The 13,046-nt window shown below is 43.4% G+C and overlaps 1 protein-coding gene across 1 annotated transcript in view; it reads right to left on the reverse strand.

Annotated features, from left to right (window-relative positions):
* Nucleotides 1–4,928: 4,928 nt before the first annotated feature.
* The window catches only part of LOC109471183 (erythroid differentiation-related factor 1-like), a 14,255-nt gene continuing 6,137 nt past the window's right edge, over nucleotides 4,929–13,046 (reverse strand). The window contains exons 14-26 of the mRNA XM_019770470.1: nucleotides 12,801–12,872; nucleotides 12,197–12,575; nucleotides 11,758–11,967; nucleotides 11,180–11,380; nucleotides 10,522–10,733; nucleotides 10,126–10,284; nucleotides 9,543–9,692; nucleotides 9,024–9,171; nucleotides 8,590–8,697; nucleotides 8,122–8,299; nucleotides 7,737–7,766; nucleotides 7,357–7,374; nucleotides 4,929–7,097 (exon numbers count right to left, since the gene is read on the reverse strand). Coding sequence (XP_019626029.1) covers nucleotides 6,959–7,097; nucleotides 7,357–7,374; nucleotides 7,737–7,766; nucleotides 8,122–8,299; nucleotides 8,590–8,697; nucleotides 9,024–9,171; nucleotides 9,543–9,692; nucleotides 10,126–10,284; nucleotides 10,522–10,733; nucleotides 11,180–11,380; nucleotides 11,758–11,967; nucleotides 12,197–12,575; nucleotides 12,801–12,872 — 2,004 coding nt within the window. The 3' untranslated portion in view covers nucleotides 4,929–6,958. The remainder of the gene's footprint in view (nucleotides 7,098–7,356; nucleotides 7,375–7,736; nucleotides 7,767–8,121; nucleotides 8,300–8,589; nucleotides 8,698–9,023; nucleotides 9,172–9,542; nucleotides 9,693–10,125; nucleotides 10,285–10,521; nucleotides 10,734–11,179; nucleotides 11,381–11,757; nucleotides 11,968–12,196; nucleotides 12,576–12,800; nucleotides 12,873–13,046) is intronic.

Genomic DNA, 13,046 nt, shown 5'->3' on the forward strand with positions numbered 1-13,046 from the left:
ATTGTCTAGTTATTGTTTTGTATGAATTCGGCCACAATGAGGCAAGTGCCTACATGCCATTCTTCCCAGACATTAATTCTATTAGGACGACAACAACCTGACTGTCTTGAGTACTGATGTTTTGGCGTCTGCAGCAATTGAAGTCAGTTTAACCGTGTGTATGATCCGAGTGTGGACATATCCGAGTAGGGTCAGTAAACAGCCGGCGTAGGTACACATGTTTTAATGGGAATTTATGACTCCTCAATAGACCTTGTGATTCTGTGCTTGTGCTCATTTGCATACATGGAGAGGCGTGTGTTTTATTGCTCTTGTCGTGATATATTTGTATTGGGCTTGTTTTTTCTAACAGAGGGACTCTTTTGGCATATTTTCGTCTTGACTGTATACGATTGTACGTACGTAAGGTGTAAGAGACAGGTGTTTTCAGACACGTAAGGTTACCACAAACCTACTCCGGCCAGCCATAATCACCCTGCCGCGTACCTGCGAGTCACGTACCTACACCAGCCTCGGGTGGCACCTGCCAACACTATTTGCTCCTTATCTTCAAAAACACGCTTTGGACCAAGCCTTGTTTTCCGATGGCACATGCTTTCTGGCCCTTTCTTCCATTGTTTTCCCGACGGCTATCTGCACCTAGGACACTTTATAAGCCGGGCATGTTTGTGCATTCTCGCGCCTCCACGCAACGGAGCCTTTGATAATTGAACCACTCCACTATCCTCCGAGACAAAAGCCACAATCCTTTATGACTGTATGAGGTTTAAGTGGAATTAAAAGAGCTGCCCCCGTGATAAGGCGACTTGTTTAAAAGTCATTAATAGCTGGGCACAGATTAAGATATGTCCGTTTAAAAGCCATTAGCGGCAGTGTGGGTAAACAACAAACTTCCTTGGCGGTGAGGCCGGAGTGTTTCATCAAAGTTGCGAAACACTTTTTGAGCACGTTGGCAAAGTAGTGGAGAATCCCATCTTCCAGATGTACTGATTAAATGTCATTGGAAACAATGTATGTATCCGCAGAATTCATCCCATACAGCTTGCCATGCAAGCATGCTCGCATAAAATTGTTTTCAGATGTAGACTCTTTTCATCGGACGAGAAATTTTGGCCTCTGGCCTTGCTCAGAGCTCCAGCTCCCTCGACTTGTTTTTCGGAGACTGTCGGCGCCTGTGTCCCGGCCATGGGGCTATCGCGCTATCGGTCATGGTCCACGACGACCGCAAAGTTGGCCCCGATGATTTATCATCGTATTTTCGATGCGGGTCTCTGGGTACTTCAGAACACAATTCCTGCTGTCTTTCAGCGCTCTTAAGGGTCTGGTCACATACGTCATACGATCTAAACTGAGGACAATCTTGGGATAGTTACGTTCTCGGGACAGCCATGTGTTTCCTAAGATTCAACTGTCTTGTTACGGAAAACTAAGGTTTGAACGTTCTAGCCTCCATCTTAGATCCTTGTCAGAGGTTGTTTCTCTTACATCCTGCTTGCAAATTCTATGGCATTAAAATTGTAGGACGACCTATGACGAATGTGACCGCGCGGTAACTTGTAACAAAGGACGAGGTGCCTGTGTCCTCACAGGTCTCTCATATCTAGCAGCTATACCTGAACTTAAAGCGCCCATATGCTCATTTCGTGTTGTTGGGTTTTCGAGACAGATCTCTACATTCATTACAAGCGATCCCGTCATGTAATATTGCCCTACCGCAAACACTCAGCGTGCTTTGTAACATTGAAGTCTTTCCGTACAATAGCAGGGGCGCAGCGGCGCACATACCTGCAATACCAGAGCCGTTTGCACTGGACGTGCCACAGACAGGACAACAACTGAGGGCAAATTTCCAACATGTTTGAGGAGCTTTTGCTCCCGCTTCTAAATGGGTTTTTACGTTTGGGATTTGGGTCAGTCGACATGGTAAGACGACATTGATGCGGCGGAGAAAGGACGCTGTCAGGGAGTGAGCGACACTCGGTAAACCGCCATGTGACAGTGATTAAATCAATACTTTAATTTTCCACCGAGTACGGCATGTTTATCGCCTATGTTTATAAGTTACCCACTGCTCGGGCTTAGCAGCTATGCACACAGCACAGCAGAGAGTTGAGAGTACCAGTGATTGTCACGCGGAGAATTCGAAACTTCGCGAAAGACTGTAAGAAATGCTAGTGATAACGTCACTGTAATATGACAGTGTTCCAGACAGAATGTGAAGGTACGAGATGAGCTGCCCATAGTAGTGTTGCTGGTAATTAAGGGATAGTTATATATATAGTGTTGGGGCACCACATTGATAGGGGAGTTGGAAGAAATTTGTACCTCAGTCCTTGTGTAAATTTCTTCCCACCTGTGTACAACAGGTGGTTAGAGGTTGGGGGGTACTAATTTGGCTTCGGTAGTTTTTGTGGTGAACATGGGGGTGCATCGTCAGCAAACTGCCGCGAACTGACGCAAACTGCCCCACGTCTTATTATACGCCCAGCGTCTATCTTTAACTTTATGGCAGCGGTAGCTACAGCAACGGTTCAGTGGCTGCGTGCAATATGGCTCCCCGCGCCGCGACTCGAGTACCCTTCTCCTGGTGCGGCCGCGGACCTGGCAAACACCATCCACGGTAATTACGGCGAGCGAGGCTCTGCTCGGGCTCTTTTATCTCTCCGATAGCGTCTATAAGGCCACACAATAACAGATATACGTGACATTTAAGCTGAGGTCTCGACAGGAATGTGAAAAACACCCTACACAGTATACACAAGATATTCGATTTTCTTGACCGGCATCAGAGCTCAGGTTCAAAATCCACGTGTTTAGAATTCTTTCCATTGTGGAAAAGGTTATCAAAGTGATTGTAAATCTTTGATAGGTATTTGCGGGTCGATAATTGAGTGCCCCGACAATTAAGACAGATTATAGCGCTATTATAGCGATACGTGCGTGAGGCTATCAAGGCGCTAGCCACGGGGGTTCAGCTCGGTTGCTACCCGGGGTCTAAACTTTGCCGTGTTGTAAAACCTGAAGTTCACGTACGTGTTGGTATGTTTGGATTTATAGCTACTTGACGTGTGCTCGTACTGGTAAATCCGATTACTTGGACACTGATTAAACGCGGATAATCTTACATACATGATGATCTGCCCGCCCGGTTATTGTATAGTGTCTATTGAACCGTGAAGCTTCGAGTACTAAATTATAGTTGCAGTACATGGGAAAGACTGTGGAAAGACTTTTAAACTATCATCTGTCTTTTACGAATTCTTCACTACAATTCTACACTCCGTAAGTAGGGACTGTTCCGTATAAAAAATATGATATGTTGAGCTTTATGAAAGAGTAATTTTCTTTAGTCACTCACTCCCTCTTTCTTTCTGAATACTTCGTGACTCTTCGCGAAGGTTTTGCTTTTAGATGATGCTTTCCTGGATTAGAATAAATAGTCGGTACCACCCAGTGAATGGTATCCAGTCTCATCAAGTGTCACTCATTTGACAACTTGACTGACTCAGCATGCATCAGGCGTCAGTCATGTCACGTTGTACAGCGGATCTTTGTCACGGGCCAAAGTTCAATGTGGTCGACGATGATAAATACCTGAAATCTCTCCTCATCAAATGTCGGAAGAGATTCTATAGCATTAGCTGTAGTAGCTATCCTCCCAAGTTTGGGATAGCGGCGGAAGGCAAAGGCATCGATATCGGACAGGACAGAAAGAAAGATGAGACTTAGTGTATTTTCATATTAAAGAGGAAGGAATGCAACAGCAAAGGGAAAGTTGTACAAATGCTTTACACGAGCTTCGATCTTTCTCATATTCTTATTGCACTGTTTGAGGTGCTAAGTCTGCACGACGTTACTACATACCAATGTACATGCAATTTACGTACTAGTACATTGTATTACAAGTGTCATTCATGGTTGTGCTTTGGTACACTGGAAAATAACATTTTACTATGATATCTGGTCATCCATGGTGCACATGATGATGTACAAATTACGGTCGGAAGGGGCGTCTCTCTGAGACGTGCGGCCGTCAGCTTACTTGTTGTGGAGGAATCAAACATTACAGGAGGCATAGCGACATAAACAAGTGGGATACAATGTGGAAGTTATCGCGCGTTTTCACCAACAGCTATCTGAACAGGCAAACAAGGTATCAGTCATTCCATCTCATACTGACGTGCTTGAGTCAGAAAAATTGGATTGTATAATGTTTCGACAAACAAAATAACTTCTGGCTCATGTGGTGAGAAGGTTTTGAAAGAGACCATTCCATAAGTCTGACTCATACCGGACCAAACGTTTGGTTTCCACCCAGAAACCGCCGTTTTTTCAGATAAACACGATTAAACAACGCTCCTCTCCATGGCAAATACGCCCTGTGCGATCAAAGGCCGGAATTCCTGTCTTTCTTCTTTAACAGAAAAACACGGACCACGTACTCCCTACCCCTTTCCACGTGATGATCTTATTTTGCAAATTCTCCGTGTGCGATAACGTCTGTGTATGGACGTGTTTGTGTAGCTTGGTCCCTGCGCTGTTTAAAGTAGGATTACGCCACCTCCTCTCGTTCTAACTACATTTGTACTCTACGTACGATGTCAACGAGAAAGTGTGAAGAAAAGTCGACAAAAGGCAGAAACATTGTTATACACAAACTCATAAGGTAACGATCTGGCTCAACTTGAGATGTATACTTGTCTTTTTCATTGGGCGCATTCCAACATCCAATCCTGTATGTCTATAGTTACTGTACGGTGAAGTAAAGCCTATCCCATAATACTCTGGACGTCCTCTAGTCCAGGAAGGACAGTATGACGTTCTCTCGGGCGGAGACCTAATTCTTAACGGGTAGTTAATTAAATATTAAAGGCAAAGGTGTGACATAGGCAGCAAGAAATGAATCCAGACATAAAGACAGTTATACCTCAATAAGAATTATATCATATGTCAAATTCATTCTTTCTTATAGTGATAAGGTAATAGTGATACCTCTCCATCTGAGGCCATACTCAAGACTGTGACTGTATAATAACGGTCTAACGGTGAACATTAATATGTCTACACTGCTGCAGTGCAGGCAATGTCTAGAGATTATAGAAGCAATGCACATCAAGAAAAGTATACACAAAATATTGCACTCAAGACCACTGGTCAGGAAAGGCACTACGATGGTCGTGCAAGAGCAAGGTCCTTTTACACTTACAGTTTGCAGCCAGGTCTACAATGTATGTATCAACCTCCAAACATGTCCACGATTTCCACTATGTTAACTACATCCCCAAGCAAAGTGACTAGTATTTCTTATCTTTACTCATATTCTGAGTTGTTGTGATGCCAGACAAATTCAGGCCCTTATTAAAGGGTATCCCAGACATCAGAGTCACAATCCTTACCCAAGAGGACAGTTAGCTCCAGATACCATCCAACAATGACGTTATCCCCCCTACTGTTGGCAGGCTCTGGAGACTATTTAGCTGGTTTTAATGGCACTTGAAGTCCCCACATCACATGTACCTTTGAGCTACTCTGTCTAATTAGTCTGGGTAACATTTTCCCCAGCTTTAGAAAAAGCACTGCCAAGTTGTAAGGGTGTTCTTATGCCCTCTTTAAGCTAGAGTCTGCGACTGCTGAGCAACCACTGAGTGACCAAACAGTTGACAGATCACTCAATGAGTTTCATACATGAAGAAATTTTTTAAATATAGTGTTTTGATCGCTTTTCAATTATGCATACTTTGACACTTTACATCATATTCCAATTCTGACATCATACAAATCCAATTTTGGTTGCTGTACAACTGCTCAGCGATCACTGTCTAGTGGAAAGGGGGCCTCACAGCGTAACTACATCAGCACTGTAGAAGATGGCACTCAGGCAATTAAATATCTGACATTGCGATATATTTGACATGGCAGGCCCTGTACACCCATTAACCAAATGCTAGACATCAGCAAGTACCTTATAATACCCCAGGCCGTCACTGAATGCTGTGCACGTAAATGACTCTCTGGTGAATCTCAATAGATTTGCTTTAGTTTCTATAAGATGCAGGAGTTAGGTATGCTAGGTATGCTGCAACATGACCATCAAGACCAATTACTGAAGTCTCCCTCTTTCAGCAGGTGGATAAACAAGGGCTAATTTCAATGGATCACCTGTGGCACTGCCTGCTCAGGACTGACTGTACACAAATGTATTAGCATCAATAAGGATAGTCTAATGTACATGAAATGTCACACAAAGTGTCAATATGCCACATGTACGTTAATCATTGAACTGTCTGTTGCTTCTGAACAGCCCACATTACACACTTGTCGCACACCTTTGCTTTGCTGCCTTCAATAACAATTACATAATCTACATGTACTAGTATGATACAGTCTGTATTTCTTTTAGTGTGTAAAGCAGCAGAAGTGCCTAAATCTTTTTGCACCGTACATCTATAATCATTGCATTTTCTTGTAGATTTTCTTTTTAGACAAGGAAGAGTTCAGCAGGTACTCCTGTGTCTCAGGTACAGTCATTACAGAATCTCACAATCTGTTGTGTCAAAGATATACTGTACATTGTATATACATATGTTCACAAAATTGACTGCACAAAAGCTCATTGTAGCCATTATACATAAGATGAATATATTGATAATGTGAGCCCCTTCTGAGCTTTACACAATATTCTTGCTTCTGCCAGTTTCAATGATCCATTTAGAGACTGACTCCTTTCTGCAGCTTATACAGACCAGGAGAAATCCCTTAAAGTAGCTCTTACTGTCAGCCACCCACACAGAGATTGGGTGATTTTTCCTCAGATTTCATAGCCTGGGAACCATCCGTTTTGTATCTGGGTAGCGAGTGCAAGGAGCCCGGGTACAAATCGGACGGCACCCAGGCTACACATTTCATCCATTAGCAAGCAAGGAGAAAAGCCCAACAATGCCAAAGAGGCTTGCACAGTTCAATGTGGTAGTAGAGCCAGTGTGTCCGCCATGTTCTGTACCCGTCTCAGCAGGCCGGCTGAAGACTCGGCCGTCCCTCTCAGACACGACGCGTACGCTTTCTTGTACTGCTCCAGCTGAGTTGCTGTGAGGTGGCGGCTGTGAAACGTAGCAAACATGAACAGTCAATTTTCTTCTTGACTCAATTGTACAAGATATCAGGTTAACTCTAAATAACACCTATAAGTTAAGCAGAGTAATATACATTTTTTATAGAAGCCCACAAAAGTCTACATGGCAACCTGACCTCTCGTATCTCTCTAGAGGCCCGACCAGTTGTACAGGCCAGGGGCTTCGGTAGATACACGTATTGGTATTAAGTGAAAAATTGTGCACTTTGCCAGAACAAACAACTTACTTTGGCTTCCCTGCACGTCTGCGGTGGGGAGGGGGGCATGGCAAGGGTCATACAGACAAGGTAAACAGCACAGATGGAGAGAGAGGGAAGAACATCAGACTGTGTGGATTGGACATGCATAAAAGGGCGGGAAACAAAGTTACCTATAACTAGGAAAGAGGAACGTATACTTCAAATACACGAAAGTGGAAGTACGGTGTGATTTTGGTATGGTGAGTTTTGCGGTCTTGTATACATGTACACTGTGTAGTCAGAGCAGTAAGATCAGGGTCAGCCAATTATCAAAAGTAGATTTTTTCAGTCGTCAGGTGTCAGTGACAACAGGTCATCTAAGGACAACACATTACATTTGCCTGTTATGCCTAAAACAGCAGTCTTACCTTGGCTTTCCACCATGATGCTTGTGAGAACTGAGGACAGTGACAGACTACAGTAAGGAGTGGGCATTAAAAAAAACATGGAAAATGGAAACTTGTGAGGAAAGAGATAACACACCAACAAAGGGATGATGGTTTGTCTGTAAGGGTAACTGGGAATGGAAGTGGAAAGGAAATACTGGTAAATGGATATGGGTAATTAACAGAACAAACAGTAAGCTTATACCGCAAATCTTAAAATGCTCAGACACGTGGTTCTATTTTTGCAGTGACATTCCCACTGTTTATCACTGCAAATATTTCTTATTCTATCATCAAAATAAGTAGCTCAAAGAATAATGCTGCTGCAGTTCCCCACAGGATAAATAAAACGAGTCCCAGCCCTGACCTGGCTTTCCCTGATGCTGCTGTCTTGATAAGCGTGTGCAGGAGATGCTGTAGTCTGGACTCCAGAATGTTGAGGAGCTTCTCACTCTCCTCTTTAGGCACCAGGCTAGAAACAACCGTCTGGTTCTTGGACAAGTCGTTGGATGTTGTGTTTTCACCATCAGGGCTGGTGCCTTCTTCTGTAGGAGGTCATACATATAAATAATTATGAACTTTGTTCAGACAATTTTGTACCAAGAGGACTGTAAGAAAATTACCTAGTATGATCCATTTACTTGATAAGTATGACTTTACAGATGCAGCAAATCAGATATGGATTGATGGAGGATCACCAAAATCAAAGATAAGCATTTCAAGGATGATCATTTTTACCATATCCTCATCTAAACTTATGCATAAGGATAAAGAGCACAGTGACAAGCACTCCTGTTGATGTTACTGAGTGTTTTTCCTGTGTTGTCAGGCTTACCATCAGGCCCCAGTTCCCTGTGTATACTGTGCATTGCTTCCCTGCACTCAGCCATGTACCCCAGGGCTGTGGACAGGGTTCGCACTTTACTCCCAGCTGTAGTTTGACCTGAAAAAACAACGAAACACTTTCTTGGCTTCCAATATTTTCTTGGTTTGAACAACAGTTTTATTTGCAAGCTCAAGCCTGATGGCCAATAGCAAATTAATGCGTTGAATGTGAGGTATAAAATATCTGTTGACCTATCTGGTGTTTCTACGTACATTACTAAGGGTATGACCTCTTTTCTCAGGCAGTGGCTAATGAATAATGGTATAAGATGCAAGACTTTTCAAGACCTGCTCCTTCCATCACATAACTGGGCCACACATTAGTCACACATTCTTAAGTGTAATGTTGGGATATGACACTGCTTTGCTAAAAGGATGACGTACCCCCTAACTGGTATTCACAGAGAGCCACCCTTTCCAGCTGCACTCTGGTGAGCTCGCAGGGGTGTTCCAGTTGCTGGAAGAGCCTGCAGGCTTTCCCGTAGTGGTGTTCAGCCTGGGATCGCGCCTGTTTTCTCTTCTGGTCCTCCGACTGCAGTGAAACAATGAAAGACCTCTTACTCTCTGATCGGGACACACATACTGTAAAGTCATTTACTTTTGTGTTCGTTTTATTTCATGTGATCAGCAATAACTACATCCAACATGACATTACATTTTAATCCGTCTCAAAAAACATGCTCATGGATAGCCTGATCACCAGACATATTTTAACTTCAAGTAGGAGAGGATGAAAGAGGTTTAGTAGCTAAAATGTGTTTGGTAACCAGGCTAGTTCATGGAATGATTGACTGAATATCAATCATCAAATTGATAACTGATTCTAGAAAGATGCACCTTTCACCACAGACTTGCTTTCAACACCTGTATCATGGTAAGTAGTACTACACTGCATGTCTTCACCTGGTTCCTGTATGCGTTGTGAAACATGGACGCCAGGCGGTGATGGATTGTTGCAGCGCGGTACTGTGCGAGGGGCTGGCGCGGGGACTCTGTCTCCGTGTCACAGTACCGTATGGACCTGGTCATCAGCTCTACAACCTCCTTCTCCACCTACAACCAACAACAAAGGGGGGGAAAAGACACATCTTTGCTGTAACACTTCGAGTTTGCAGCTATTTAGTCTTTCTTTACTCTGTGGATGAATTGGAGAGTGAGATGACTAAAAAGTGATAAACTAGTAGGTATTGTATGGCCCTTTGTCATTATTATATGGCCCTTTGTCATCATCTCAACAACCTCATTCTTTACATACAGTCATCACCAAGGTAAACATCATCACACAACAGTGTTTGCATCAATGGTTGTAGTTACAAAGCTTTATTTTGACCTGTCAATACTTTAGACAGAAAAGAGTATCATTTATAGTAACTCTAAAGTACATTGACTCAAAAGCGCCATCTAGCAGCAAAAGTGTAAGATGCAATTCCAGTAGCCATCTACAGCTAGCATGGCTAGTGGATCACATGTCTGCTAGTTGTCTGACCTGCTCCTCTGCCTTGATGGAGAGTGGTGCGAAGTCCTGCAGCAGTGTTGCCATGGTGAAGAATGTTGTCGACAGCTCCCATTGGACAGAATCCCAGACCATTGGAAAGGCTGATCGGTCTTTCAAAATATGGACTGCTTTCATGTAGTGGTCCCTTGCCTGATCACATATGTTAAAAAAAACACAAATATTTTGGTGACTGTGACCCTGTCTGATAGAGTACATTTTGTAATGCTGCATGACTGTCAAAGTCATCAACACCAATTGTAGGAGCAAAGCCATGGTGATCAATGCTACTAGATCTCTGACTTCCTTTACTTTCAGGTTTCACTAAAAGTAATAAAGGAAGCATTACTGTTGGAACTGTACAGCTATAGTACAAACATTTATCCTTACCTTATTGTAGTAAATTCTTTCCTGATGAGAAAACTCCCCCCTCTTGCCATCTGTGTCATGCTGCACACATGACTGAGCCCACACCCTCATCAGCCTGCCTGTGTTGGAGTGCAGCAGGGCGATGTTTGTCATGTCCACGGCAGCTCTAAACGCACCGATCCCCGACTCAAATGCACACTGACTCTTCTGTAACGTCTTGTCTTGCTCTGGTCCTAAGATGCACATGGAATCACAAGGCATTATTTTTACAATCTGTGCCTGCGTGGCAAATTTATGCAAACTCTAGAATCATAGAGATAAAAGAAAAATTCTGTTTCTGCTACAGGTATGGTTTAAAGTCTTGCATTGTGATAAAAATGTCATGGTCTCTTTATACCTTTGGCCTGATCACAAACTGTATGCTGGTATTTTATGGCATGCAGTCTATAACAAGCTCAAACACACAGGATATATATCTGTTGTGTTAAGTTGACCGCATGACCCATAGGTGATCGCATATAGGTCACCTCGTGGTGACCTATATGCGACCATCTTGTTCGCCATTGTAAGATTCACATAGAAGGTTGTATTAAACGTCTGCTCAGATTGAGTCATCGCACATGTGTTATATAAACAGCGTAGTGGCAACACTAGGTTTTCAAGAATCCACCATGCTTACCATACTCCATGCCTGCTGCCCTGTTCATGAGTATCACCCCCATCTCGTTCTGCACGTTGCCCAGGCGCTTGTTCACATTGATGAACTGGTTGTGAGACTCCTTGCGGTTGGTCCTGATGGCAGCTTCTTCGTAGCAGCGTACACTGGTTTCCAGGCAACTCTCGATGTCGTGCATGAAGAACTCAGTGGCCCAGTCATGCTCTGTATCAGATAACAGGCAGAGATGGATGAATGTTGTTATGATTTATACTGAAGATAAACATACTACAGATTTATGCAGGAAATCAATGAAGCAACTACAAAAAAACTGAAACAACTACAAAGACAATGACTTTCTTTAACTGTTGGTGCCAAAATATGAAATACAAAGTTTGGGATTGATTGAAAACCTCAATTTTTTGGGGGGGAACAAATTAGAAAAAAAAACAGGAAAGCTGAGAAGCAACAAATTGAATTGGGCTAGTTTTATCATTGGTATTAGTTGTCCAGCATTACTAAGCATTTTCTAAATGTAGTGTAACAAGAACTTATAACTACTACTGTTAGAAACAAGTTGGGACATGTAAGAATTGACTTACTGCTGCAGAGAGGCTTGACAGCCTCCTGTTTGGCGCTCCTGGAGATGATTCCATCGTCCTGACTCTTGACCTCCAGCTCTGCCTCGTACGCCTGGTGGTTGTCAATGTGTTTGGCCATCATGAGCTGGACGTCTCCGGCCAGGGTCAGCAGGGACGTCTGCAGGTTACGGTTCTCATGCAGCAGCCCAAACGACAGGGCAGAGAACGCATCTGTGGGGTACACCAGAGGAGGGATAAGAATAAAACAAGAAGCAGACATAGAAATGGTCAAACTCTCAAAGCAAACAGCAATATTGAAAGGCAAAGTGACTTCTTCCTTTACCATCTTTTAGAAATATCTTAAAAATAAAACAGTGATCTTTGGGTTTCAAAATTTGGAACCAAAAAAGGAACCAAAAACTATCATTGTATGAATCGTATTGGAAAAATCTTTTCTTACCATAACACAGCAGAGCCAGTCTGAGGTGCCTCAGTGCACACCCATACCTCCCCAGGGTGTTGGCAACGTCCGATAATGCAAAGTACGCCGTCGCCGCCTTTTTCAACAGAAGGATCTTCAGCTGGCCTTCCCAGGAGTCTTTGCTGATATTGCGGCAGGGAGTCAGAGCATGCTGGGACGGTGTGTCCTCGCTTACAACTGGGTCTGTAAAGCTGGAGCTTTCTTCTCGACACTCTGGAGATTCTTGTTTAGAGGCACTGTCATCTCCGTTTTGGAAGAGCTTAGCATAGTGCAGTGGGATGGCTTTAGAAGGGCTGGGGAAGGGAGCTGGTTTGGGAGGGGCCAGCTTCGAGGCATAGCTGTCAATCAGCATCAGTGCCTTGGATAGAAGGAGAAGCACTGTGACAGCTCTTGTCACTTTACCATCTACATGTATATATCACTTAAATTTGTAACTTGTACACTGTCCATATAGCATGCAAATCATACAAATAGTATGAGACAGGTGAGTGAGTGCAAGGATCCTCATTACAAATCAGATTTGCACCCAGGCTAGCACCATCTTCCATACTTTACAAAGTGGCTGACAGTTCAAGATGCTTACCTTGGACACGTAAGACAGCGCTGCTCTTGCTCTCTCTTCAACTGACATGGGCTGTTTTGCTTTATGTGGAGGCTAAGAAAAAATATCAAGCCAGTTCATTAGCACAGCACACTAATCTCAGAATTCTTCAGTAGTCTGTCAAATGAAGATGCACATCGGGAGTAAAAAAAGCTGTTAAGATCTTATTTTGTAATAGCCTGGTTACCAAACCTATTATAGCTCCCGAGTCCTACATCCTCTCCGCTA

This window comes from Branchiostoma belcheri, unplaced genomic scaffold (genome assembly GCF_001625305.1).
Source record: "Branchiostoma belcheri isolate BF01 breed outbred unplaced genomic scaffold, Haploidv18h27 scaffold24, whole genome shotgun sequence".
NCBI classification, from domain to species: domain Eukaryota; kingdom Metazoa; phylum Chordata; class Leptocardii; order Amphioxiformes; family Branchiostomatidae; genus Branchiostoma; species Branchiostoma belcheri.